This window comes from Heteronotia binoei, chromosome 1 (assembly GCF_032191835.1).
Source record: "Heteronotia binoei isolate CCM8104 ecotype False Entrance Well chromosome 1, APGP_CSIRO_Hbin_v1, whole genome shotgun sequence".
Classification (NCBI taxonomy): domain Eukaryota; kingdom Metazoa; phylum Chordata; class Lepidosauria; order Squamata; family Gekkonidae; genus Heteronotia; species Heteronotia binoei.
In genome coordinates this window covers 215,471,210-215,483,788 of record NC_083223.1, presented here as the reverse complement: position 1 = coordinate 215,483,788, position 12,579 = coordinate 215,471,210, and the positions used below count along the sequence as shown (strand labels likewise).

At 40.1% G+C, this 12,579-nt stretch overlaps 1 protein-coding gene across 3 annotated transcripts in view; it reads left to right on the top strand.

The window, feature by feature from the left end:
• The window catches only part of THADA (THADA armadillo repeat containing), a 313,338-nt gene that overhangs the window by 64,651 nt on the left and 236,108 nt on the right, over positions 1 to 12,579 (top strand). For all 3 annotated transcript variants that reach the window (XM_060247508.1, XM_060247518.1, XM_060247527.1), the window contains exon 22: positions 2,408 to 2,517. In XM_060247508.1, the coding sequence (XP_060103491.1) occupies positions 2,408 to 2,517 (110 nt within the window). The remainder of the gene's footprint in view (positions 1 to 2,407; positions 2,518 to 12,579) is intronic.

The following is a 12,579-nucleotide window of genomic DNA, read 5'->3' as shown; positions in this document are numbered from 1 at the left end:
AAGGGAGAGAGGCTGTATGTACATCCATTAAACATTTAGAATTCTCTTACTTCAGATTCGCTTCCACTTGTGTGTTTTTCATTTGGCAAGCGGCAAGGTGAGACCTGATGAAATTGCCATTTTAGTAAAGCTTTTATGGTCTGCAATTTTAGACAGCGAACATATTGATTGACTGAGGATATCATGTTCCCCACAGGCTGCATGACAGAATTATGTTCATTCAGGGCTCCTTTTTAAAAACCTTTTTTTTAAAAAAAAAGACTTCGAAGGCTAGCACACCATCTGGGACTGTTCAAGAGAACGGACTGCAGTGTTTACAAGAAATTAGCTTACCACAAGTATTTCATTTGGAAATATTTTGGATTTATTAGATTTCTGTTTTTAATTGATGACCTTTTCCCTTTCCCATATGGTTTCAACCAAACCAGGTTCCACCCTTGGAGAATGACATGTGCAGCGTGCATTTCCCCCCTCTTTCAACCTTATGGGGGTGGGTGGGAGGTATAGGCAGGGGGAGGTCCGGAAATTCAATACATTTGTAGAGGCTGGATTTTTAACATTTTAGACTGGAACAAATGACTTGTAAGTGTACTGATGATCAGCTTAATGCTGTCCAGTGTGCAGTGCCATGGAGCTAATGCTAATATTTTTATTTGCCCATTGTCTTCCAGCACATGTTTTCAACTGGCTAACAGCTGTGCTTGTACTATTGCAAAGCTCTTGAGTATAGAGAAGTGACCAGCAATATACTTCAGCCATAAAGTCTCTTGTTCTCTTCCAAGTTAAACAGGAACTGGTTTCTTAGAGTTATGTTCAACTTTTGATGCTGGTGCCATGGGTTTCACATGAAAACATAGCTATAAATATTGACTCTTTTGTTAACAGCAAGTTTTTAGAAATGTCTTAGCAATTGCATGCTTTCATTTTTTAAAAAAAATTCCCTATTTTTGCTGATCAGAATGTGATAAATGACTTTTTCGGAAAAATCATTACATACTCAAATCCTTAGTTGCTACAAATGAATAAAAGGTGGTTAATATTTTCTTACAACTGTGTATTTGTTGGCTGAAGTTGCTACTCAGTTACATGTGTTTGAATCCCATTGCAACCTGTGGGGCTTTGCTTTCAAATTCACACGCTCAAGATGGCTGCATATGCACACTTTTTCCATGGTCTTTCCTGGCAGTGGTGTTAATGTGGCTTGCTTGCTATATTTAGGGTGTTTAAAAAGAATTTGGCAGCTTGCATAAGTCAGTGGATCTAATTAGGAAAATGCATTGTTGCCTTAAACTGAACCAGACTTTTTCTCTCTCAAGATCAGTATTGTCAGACTTGCAGCAGCTGTTCAAGGTCTTCAGTAGAGGTCTTGCACATCATTTACTACCTGATTCCTTTAATTGGAGATGCTGGGGATTGATCCTGGGATCTTCTACATGCTAAGCATATGCTTTGCCATTGATCCACAGCCCTTCCCCAAAGAAGGAACTTAATAGTGTATGGTTAGAGGAGCTGGAATTCTGCACAAAGTGACAGTATAGACTATCAACAGTGGGTATATGGTTGTTTGTGATTCTTGCCTAGAATACTGGGAGTATATAAATGTGCATATTAACAATAACCTGGGGAGGGGCAGTTTTTACCAGTTTCCTGCCACATACTCAGACCCTCATTTAATATCCACACTATTCCCAAAGGGTACTACATATTGCAGCAGGAAGGGAGAGAGTTGGAATGTTCCCTTTCACAACTACTGCTCCACTCACACTAGGTAGTATGCAAGCCAGGAGAACTCTGAACAGCCCTCTCCCCCAGCATTTTATCTTCTATGTGTTATAAACTGTCCACAGATGTGATTTGTAGTTGTTCTTGCCATATCTGTCTGAGGTCTTATAATGACACTGATGACAGTTAGCAAAATACCCTGTTGTAGTATCAGGACATCTTTTGAATTGGTATGCTGCAAGTTACCTGAACAAGAGAAACTGCATGAATAAGAACTAAAACAGATGAGCTGAAGCTCCATGGACAGTTTTTGTGGCTGTCTTGTACTGTTTCAGAGTGCAGCTGACCAAACACATATTTAGACCAAACACATCTGCCTGAAATGTTGCTTACTTGTACAAAATTAAATGTGAAGAAACATTTAATTTGTCTCCTGCAGCCTTCAGTGGCACTGCTATATGACAAAGGACTTGTGTGTGTCCTGTTTTAGCTCTGTGTTCATTGTATGTTTTATCCCTTCCCTTTGTTTCCAACGTCTCTGAATTTTCTTCCATAAAGCTGACTAAGCTTTCTCCTACTTCAGATGACCCTGTCTTTGGACTCTGCCATCTTTCTGCAGTAAAATTTCATTTTGCCACAGGTATTCTAATAAAAACATGTTTTTGTGTTCTGAAAACTGTTCTAGGTAAAAAATATAGGGGAATATTTCAAGCATCATCTCCTGAAGTCCAGACACAGAGGAGCATTTGAATTAGCATATTCTGGCTTTGTGAAGCTCACTGAAGTATTCTCAAGGTAAATTGCAACAACAGCCATTAAGTTTGCTATTGTTGATGCTCTTCCTTACATACAGGTACAATTTATCATCGAAATGTTACCTCATCCGTTCTTAGACATTTGTGGCAGGTTCTAGCATTTTAACTATTTCACCCTAATATCCTCTTATTTAGCTGCTCTCTTTCACATTTCTTTTCCTGGTACCTGAAAGCCAGCCCAAAGGAAGAAGCTTTGCAGCATGTTTATAAGTGGCCAAGAGTTCTTAAAAACTCAAGGAAAAGGCAGGGATATAAATATTTTAATAAATAAATAATGGGAGGTCTTTCCATAATTGTGAGGCAGCCACCCAGAAGGCCACTTTCTATACATATTTTATTGATTAAATGTTCCTCCCACCTTTCTTCAAAAATCTTCAAGACAGTTTACACTGTCCCTTGACTGTACTGCTCACCTACCTTGGGTAATTATTTTGTGGAAACTCATTCTGCAAATGGCCATCCTTGCAGGGCTGCCTTTCTGGTTAAATTCTGGAAAAGGTTAGAAGCTTGCCCTTTGGTTTCTGACATTTGGGATAGACTCAAAAGGCTGATGGCAGCTTTCCAACTAGGGCATGTGAACACATACTCCAGGGTTTTATTGAATTTTGTGTTTTGCCCTTACCAAAGCCTTCCTTGGAGAAGGTTTTTTTTTTTACAGTAGTCACTAAGAGTATGAATCCACATCCCAGTTTTTCACATTTCATTTTAGCTGCAAAATCCCTGATTGCTTCTAAATGGAAATAATCTCAGGCAGGGCCAGCCTGCCCATTAAGAAAATTAGGCATTTGCCTAGGGTGCTGGCAGGGCGGGGGCGCCGAATTCGGCTCTCCCCCCTCCCCATGCTCTAGACAAATCGCTAGGTTGCCTCTTCCTCCACTCGCCTTTTCCCCTCCTCCACAGCTTGCCCGCCCCACCTCCATTGCTTCCCTCCTTGTTGCTTCCTTCTTCACCTGCCCACCCCGCCGCTCCTCATCGCTTCCCTCTTCGTCCACCTGTTCCTCCCCATCGCTTCCCTCTTCATCTGCTCGCCTCTCCGCCTCCCCGTTGCTTCCCTCTTTGTCTGCCCACCTGCCCTTCCTCCTCCCCATCGCTTCTCTTCTTCATCTGCCTTGTGAGCAGTGGGGCACAGTGCACAGGGTGGTGCTGTGAAGGGGGGCAGCAGATGGTGAGTCTTCTTGGGGCGCCAAGTGTCCCAGGGCCAGCCCTGATCTCAGGTTCCATCAATTTCCTTATTATGGAAAAAAAAAATCACAGACTATATCCAACATTCTGATTCAGAATCTAGTAACTCAAAATTCACAGAGAAATGGTTTCCTTTTATTGATGTTGTTACAGCAAACGGCATTCAACTATATAACCCAGAATATCTTGAGCATCTCTACTTATAATTTTTCTTCTTCTTTATCTTCCCTTTTCTTTCTTCACATGTGCTAGTTGTGGTCTGTATCTTATAGAAATATGGAGGTATTTAATACTCATACTTTTTAGTCAGATGTGTTTTCATCTCTGTGATCTAGTACATGTTTTTTACTTTATTATTGTATAAATTTACCTTTATTGGTTGTCCTTACAGTTTAGGAATACTTTTAATAACTGTTTTCTTTCATAATAAACCTTACTCCTCTTGCTATAAGGATTTACTTTGCATACTTGGTTAGCATATTTGATGTATCTGCTTTCCATGCAATGATGAGAATCTATTTGTAGTGTATATCTGCTCAGTCTTATATGTGTTACTTTACTGTATATATACATATGCTATTTTTATATACATATATAAGGTTTGTTGTTTTTTTTCTTTTAAGAATTCAGTACAGTGTTAATTATGACAGTGTCCTGTTCTAGAATGCAACAAGCATTTTGTATTTTTCTTTTTAAATTTCGACAGACTATCTTTCTAAGGTATGTTTGTGATTATTTAATTCAATGAAAAGCTTTTTATTCAGGTAAGAGTAAGATGTTAGGTTTTTTTTTTTCTTATGCATGTAGATAAAATGTTTGGGCTTTGCCACAAATGTTTTAGTAAAATTCAAGTTTAAGGAACATTACTAAATTATTTTTAGCACAAAGTTTGCTTTGGTTGGGACAGAGACTGCAGCTGTATGAACTGTGGCAAAAGGTGAAGATTGTGTGACACATTTATTGTGTTCATTGAAAATGATCAGAGTAGGTATTGTGGCTACATAGGCGACTGTTTTAACTGGCAAGAAGAAAAACAAATCAAAGGAACCACAGAAACCATTTGCTGAATTGGAATCAAAGTAACTATGTATTGGCTAACTGTATGATTAAAAAAAAGATTTTGTGGATTAAGTATGAGAAAATCAGTCATTCTTGTATTTTGCTATGGGTCAGGAGGAGTCTTCATTTAAAGCTACTCTTGCGCTGCACACTTGTGCACCATTTCACTGGTGGTCTAGGGTGGGGCTGGCTTGAACCATTGTGCAGGTCATTAGCCTTTTAAAATGATTCCTGATGGGAGGGGCATCTCCCTTGATTTTCATTTTTGGCCTTGTCTAGCCAGCAGACAGGTCATTATTGGCTGTGCTTCTTAGAGAGAACAGTGATTTTGTTTCTTCAACAGCCTTTATTTCCCCCTCCTGTTTCTTCATTAGGAGGTGGGTTGTGCTTTTGCCACTGGCCAGGTTGAGATGGGATTGCCTCCCATACAGCTTACCTCCCCCCCACAGCACATTCCAGGGTCCTTATCTGGAGGAGTGGCAAAAGCCATGGGGATTCTGTGCTCTGGCCAGGAGGTTCCCCAGTCTCTTTAGTCCCATTGGGACAAGTGAAATGTTGGCAACAGTAGCAGCAAGCCTCCTCACCTTCCAGCTCCACTGGCTGTGGCAAGGAGTAGGTTGAACTTGGTGGCTGGTAAGAGTGGGCCATTGGGCACTTCAAAGGAGGTAGGCAGATTACTCATCAGGAGGAGGAACCTCCCCTTCCCTTCTTCCCAGTGGGAAATATTGCCTCAGCTTAGAGGAGCAGTTTGGCTCAGCCCACGTTTCCCCCCATCCAGAAAGAGAGGAAAGAAATCAGGAAGGTCATGACAAAAATGGTGGCAGACACATACCTTACTGAATAGCTGGCCCTTGTAGAGGTAGCCTGGGGTTGGATTTTCTTTCTCAGGCAGAAAACCAAAGTACCCTGTAAGGAATATGGGAGGATCTGGGGCCTCTCCAGGGCTTGCCTTCTCAAGCAGGAACACCTAAACCAATCTCCTCACATGGATAATGGGGGAAGAGGCAGAGAAGAGAGAGATAGGGTTTTCCATTTTTACTGTCCTGGAGGGTTTTTCCAGTGAAATGTGATATTAAACTGCAAATTTAAGCAAATATAGCATGTAGTTGTAGTCAAACATAGATCAGGCAAAGGAGACAAAGAATAAGAGAGGGCACCTTATTTATTTATTTATTGGATTTCTATTCTGCTCTCCCCCATGATCATGGCATTCAAAGTGGTTTACAACATATAGTGAACAGTTTAAAAAACAGTTAAAATCTATTATATACAAGTTCAAACATTAACGAAATGGCATATAAACTATAAGACTGTTCCTGGGGGAAAAAGAGAGGAGAAGGAGCAGCAGGCAAAACAGTAGCTCTCCTGGTCTCACTCATAAGCTTGGCAACATTCATGGACATGAAGGGGCGCCAAAGGAGTGGGGCCATGGCTTAGTGGGTGAACATCTGTTTTGCAAGATGATAAAAGCTTGGAGAAACGTTGACTGAGGGATGACATTATAGAGGTTTGCAAGATTCTGCATGGGATAGAGAAGGTAGAGAAAGAAGTTCTTTTCGACCTTTCTCACAATATGAGAACTTGTGGACATTCAATGAAATTGCTGAGCAGTCAGGTTAGAACGGATAAAAGGAAGAACTTCTTCACCCAAAGGGTGATTAATACATGGAATTCACTGCCACAGGAGGTGGTGGCGGCTGCAAGCATAGACAGCTTCAAGAGGGGATTGGATAAACATATGGAGCAGAGGTCAATCAGTGGCTATTAGCCACAGTGTATTGTTGGAACTCTCTGTCTGGGGCAATGATGTTCTGTATTCTTGATGCTTGGGAGGGAGGTACAGTGAGAGGGCTTCTAGTGTCCTGGCCCCACTGATGGACCTCCTGATGGCTCCTGGTTTTTTGGCCATGTGGTGTAGGGTATACTTGAGTTTGTGACTGCCACTCTTGTGTTGCAAAAGTCCATTTTTCTTCTAAATTTTAGGATCACCTGCTTTTTATAGAAATAACATTTCAGCCAACCCATAAGGTTGTAGCTGTTGCCAAGTCAAAGGGAGTAGTCTCCTCTGCTTTCAGTGTCAATAGTTCTAAATGTTTTTATTACTTTAAGACAACCAAAAGTTTTGCTTGCAAAAAAATGTTGAAGTTAATGGTGACTGGATGAGGTTGTATTACTTCTGGCATCATCAAAGCAGCACAGTGTTGTGGTAGTAGGAATTTGTCAGATTGCATTTCAGTATGTTTTTCTCTTTCTGCTGGGCCCAGCAGGATGAAAATTTATGTTTGTCCAAAGATAAGTGCCATAATTTTTCCATTGAGCTTCATGGTTACTTTGAATACATTTCCTTGTACTGCTTTCATGTTGAACACTGGTAGCAGTCACAGTGCAGTAGTATTTTTAAGTTTATTTATGTGATGCTCTAAAATTATGGTTTAAAGGGAGTCTTTATCATGTTATCATCATCTGTATACACGGCATTTTATAGAATATGAGAGGACAGGTCCTTAGCTTGGAGAGACGATGACTGGGGGGATGACATGGTAGAGGTTTACAAGATTATGCATGGGATAGAAAAGGTAGAGAAAGAAGAACTTTTCTCCCTTTCTCACAATACAAGAACTTGTGGGCACTCAATGAAATTGCTGAGCAGTTGGTTAGAATGGATAAAAGGAAGTACTTCTCCCAAAAAATGAGCAACACATGTAATTCACTGCCACAGGAGTTGGCGGCAGCTACATGCATAGATGGCTTCAAGAGGGGATTGGATAAATATATGGAGCAGAGGTCCATCAGTGGCTCTCAGCCAGAAGGTATAGATGGAACTCTCTGTCTGGGGCAAGTGATGCTCTGTATTCTTGGTGCTGGGGGGAGGGCACAGTGTGAGGGCTTCTAGTGTCCTGGCCTCACTGGTGGACCTCCTGACGGCTCCTGTTTTTTTGGCCACTATGTGACAGAGTGTTGGACTTGATGGGCCATTGGCCTGATCCAACATGGCTTCTCTTATGTTCTTAATGTAGGTCTCTGTCACAATGAGTTTGTGATCTAAAATTCTGGGCAAATTGAAATACAGGGCAAAACTTGCTAGGAATAAAAGTTCCTGTCAAGAGGAAACTATGTTGTTTCCCAACTCAGATACTTTTAGAATGCACAGGAGAGTCTGCTTGGATTATAATAGTTGGTTTTATAGGTCTGGCAAGAGCTGATAAATGTTTAGCCTAATTTATAATGATGGAAGATGAACATAGGCAGTAAATTGCCCCCATGTTTATCTCTCTGAACAAATGGAAAGACTGTTTGCACCATTCATTTTGTTTTAAATATACATTAGAAAGGGCTTTGGAAGAGAGGAGAACAGATGTAAGCAACTTTGGGTCCCCACTGGGGAGAAAGGTGAGGTATAAATGAATTAATTAAATGTGATGAACAGTGTTGTATTTTAGGCCATTGCTTTTCAGACTTGGCAGTATCATGAAAATAAACTAGTTTATAATAGGACACTTGTAAATACGAGAGAGTAACCTGGACTTGAACTGGATTTTTTAAACGCCTTAAACTAGTTTTTAGCAATTGAGAATTTTATATTTATTTGTATGGCTTAATTTTAGTCAAAAGAAAGCAGTAAAAATAAAATTCTATTTAAGTTTATTCAAATACAAATATTCACTTTTCAAAATTAACCAACAGAGAATATTTCAAAGATCCAAAAATACAAAGTTCTGTTTGACAGAAATTGAATCAGTTACTTTCTGTTGCCATGCTGAATTATCCTGTGAATTTAGGGGGAGGTATTTGTGAGTTTCCTGCATTGTGCAGGGGGTTGGGACTAGATGACACTTCCAACTCTATGATTCTATGAACTGCAACTGAATTCAGTGAGTTTAATAGTATAGGTCAAAATATTTCAGCATGAGCAAAAGTTAGATGACAACTTGCCCTAGTTCCTGGCTTTGTTGAGAGAGCTGATGATAAAATCTGTTTGCTTCTAATGCTCTGCAGTGGCATAATTAAATTAAGAGTGTTTTTCAAAGACTGTAACATTAAGAAATATTTTAAGTATAGTTTTATTCCACTTTTCTCTCCAATGGAGACTCAAAGCAATGGACAGTACAGATAAAATAATACAAATACAGTAACAAACAAGTATGGAAAGGGAAGCTTCTGTTTGCTTGGTGGGGCTTACCAGCTGATCTGACCAGCTCTAAACTCCCATCATTTGGCTCTTGCCCTTCAGCTCATTCTCCTGAGCATATCCAGGCCTTGCCTGTGTGCAGAAAGGAAAGCAAACTACCCCTTCCTACCCCCAAGTTTATATGTTCCTTCTAAGTACCATTCCAGCCAAGGTGTGAACTGGCCGTTTCATTATTTCTGGTAGATGAGGGACAATTTATTTATTGCCTTTAATTTAAACAATAAGAGTGAGGCAGTCGTGTTTTCTGTTTTCTTAACTATTGCATAATGTTTGAAACCACTCTTGAAAAGTTTACTCTAACAGATTTCATTTAAAAACATATTTTTAATGTTCTTCATTGACAAGAGTGACCTCAGTTGTTTTTCTCATATTGTTAGTGTTATGTTTTGAAAACTGCCATTTTGAACTATTTTGAACTTGTTATATACTTTCAAACTGTTATGAAAGAGAAAACACATCTAATAATGGATTGCTGTGTGGCATGTGGAATCTCCATTCTCAGTGCAACTTGAGAAAAATTTACCCCAGCAGTGTAACAGCCACTGTAAAATTCCCAAGAGTTAAAAGAGCCCTGGCATGAAAGTCAGCTGGAAGTTTTGCTGCTGACTAACAGTGTTTTACTAGAGGCTGTTCTGTAATTTTGGTAGAAATACTTATTTTTAAGGCTGATTGCTATGCATAAAGGTTTTATAGGCAGTGCCAAATTGTATTACTGAAGAGGAAAAATACTGCATGGCAAGAAAGCATTTGAGATGTTGGATAAGACAAACTTACACCCTTATGATGCTTTTTATTTGTGCTTATTAATTTACAAATGATATGCTAGCTTTTCTGCAGTACTGCAATATATATATATTACTGTTTATATTTAAAAATTGTTTAAACAACCAGATTTTGAGGAAGTGTTTCACTCCTGTTTTCTGAATCCATACCCCCCCTTAACATACACAAAATCATGTTATATAATATACATCCAGTTAGTAAGAACATAAGAGAAGCCATGCTGGATCAGGCCAACGGCCCATCAAGTCCAACACTCTGTGTCACACAGTGGCAAAAAAATTTATATACACACATACACTGTGGCTAATAGCCACTGATGGACCTGTGCTCCATATATTTATCTAAACCCTTCTTGAAGGTGGCTATACTTGTGGCCGCCACCACCTCCTGTGGCAGTGAATTCCACATGTTAATCACCCTTTGGGTGAAGAAGTACTTCCTTTTATCCGTTTTAACCTTTCTGCTCAGCAATTTCATCGAATGCCCACGAGTTCTTGTATTGTGAGAAAGGGAGAAAAGTACTTCTTTCTCTACTTTCTCCATCCCATGCATTATCTTGTAAACCTCTATCATGTCACCCTGCAGTCGACGTTTCTCCAAGCTAAAGAGTCCCAAGCGTTTCAACCTTTCTTCATAGGGAAAGTGCTCCAGCCCTTTAATCATTCTAGTTGCCCTTCTCTGGACTTTCTCCAATGCTATAATATCCTTTTTGAGGTGCGGCGACCAGAACTGCACACAGTACTCCAAATGAGACCGCACCATCGATTTATACAGGGGCATTATGATACTGGCTGATTTGTTTTCCATTCCCTTCCTAATAATTCCCAGCATGGCGTTGGCCTTTTTTATTGCAGACGCACACTGTCTTGACATTTTCAGTGAGTTATCTACCACGAGCCCAAGATCTCTCTCTTGGTCAGTCTCTGCCAGTTCACAACCCATCAACTTGTATTTGTAGCTGGGATTCTTGGCCCCAATGTGCATTACTTTGCACTTGGCCACATTGAACCGCATCTGCCACGTTGACGCCCACTCACCCAGCCTCAACAGATCTCTTTGGAGTTCCTCACAATCCTCTCTGGTTCTCACAACCCTGAACAATTTAGTGTCATCCGCAAACTTGGCCACTTCACTGCTCACTCCCAACTCCAAATCATTTATGAACAAGTTAAAGAGCATGGGACCCAGTACCGAGCCCTGCGGCACCCCACTGCTTACCGTCCTCCACTGCGAAGACTGCCCATTTATACTGACTCTCTGCTTCCTATTACTCAGCCAGTTTTTGATCCACAAGAGGACCTGTCCTTTTACTCCATGACTCTCAAGTTTTCTAAGGAGCCTTTGATGAGGAAGCCGATCACTGTGGTATTCGTACACTGCTCAAAGTAAATTTGGATTATTAAAATAAACCTTGTAGTGATTATAAACTAGATATTTACCCACATAGACTCTTTATCATATGCAGAGTTCTTATGTTTTACTCCAGGAAGTAATAGCCTAGTTAAGAGATGTTTACTTGGTGTCCTTGACAGTGAGCCCTAGATGAAAAGATCACTGAGTTTGCAAAATCTATTCTAATCTTAAACCTTTGTTTAAAGTTTCATTGATTTCACTTCTAAGAATGGTAAAGAGAATAATCTTGGCATTTAAGGTGAAATAATAACTTTGGTGTAGTAATGAGAATGTTGGACAAGGACCTGGGAAACCCTGGGTTAAATTTCCACACTGCTGTGGAAACTTGTTGGAGACCTTGGTCCAGTCACACAAACTCAGCCAGCCTACCTCACAGAGAGGAAATTTTGCATTCCCATTAGGGAGAAAGGCTGTGTATAAATGAAATAAATTAAAATTCAAGAAGTAAACGGTCAATAACATCATTACCATGTGGCAGAGAAAAGTAGGAAGCCTTATATAGTACTGTGCTCCCAGCTCAATGCATCTCCATGTTTGTTCCTCTCTGAAGCCCAATACAGACATGATGCTGGCACTCTGTAAACATTGCTTGGCAAATCAGGACCCAGGTGTTGAGACACATCCTCCTTTCTCCCTTTTCCTCTATTGTGAAATTCACTCCTTTCTTTGCATGACAACCTTAGGCCTGGCGTAGGGTTACTTTTGTGCTCCTGCCAACCATGCTTCACATAACAGAATTTGATACTAGAGTTTTAATGGTTTTACAAACTTGGCAAAAAGGGAATCCTCTGAAAGGCTTGCTTTTGCAAGTGTTCCTGAATGAATGGATTTAGGCTGCTTGAATCACAAATTGACTTGTAATTCAAGCGGTGGGTTGGTGTCTTTCCCCTTAAGAAAACTGACTCTAGGGAGGCAGCTGTTCAGAGAAACAGTTGTGGTGGCAAGCTGCCACTGCTGGTATTTAATAGGCTTGCTGAGAAGGTATAGTCACGGCAGTGTAATGCTTGAAACCTAGTGTTAATTTTCATGCAAATGTTGTAGTAAACCTTGCCAGATTGAACCAGAAGTATTGCAACAGAGGTGCTCCAGTGCAGGTGTACACTGAATTTAATAAGTTGGTATCATCCTGTCCAAGATTGCTTTATGGGTTCTTACAATAAGTAGTGTTTTCTGAAATGTCTCACAAGTGCATTTACTGTTCCATTTACATGTATCAACATGTGTTGTGTGATGTTGTACCTAGTAATATGTATGCTGGAAAGAAGAATGTGTGGGAACCAAAAGAGAACATGGTTTACTAAAAAATAAAACAATTACATTGCTCTAATTACATTGAAAGATGTTGAATGCCAAGGACATATTTTTGTGCCTTGCAATGAAAACACTATCAATATAATACTTTGTGATGTTTTCTCT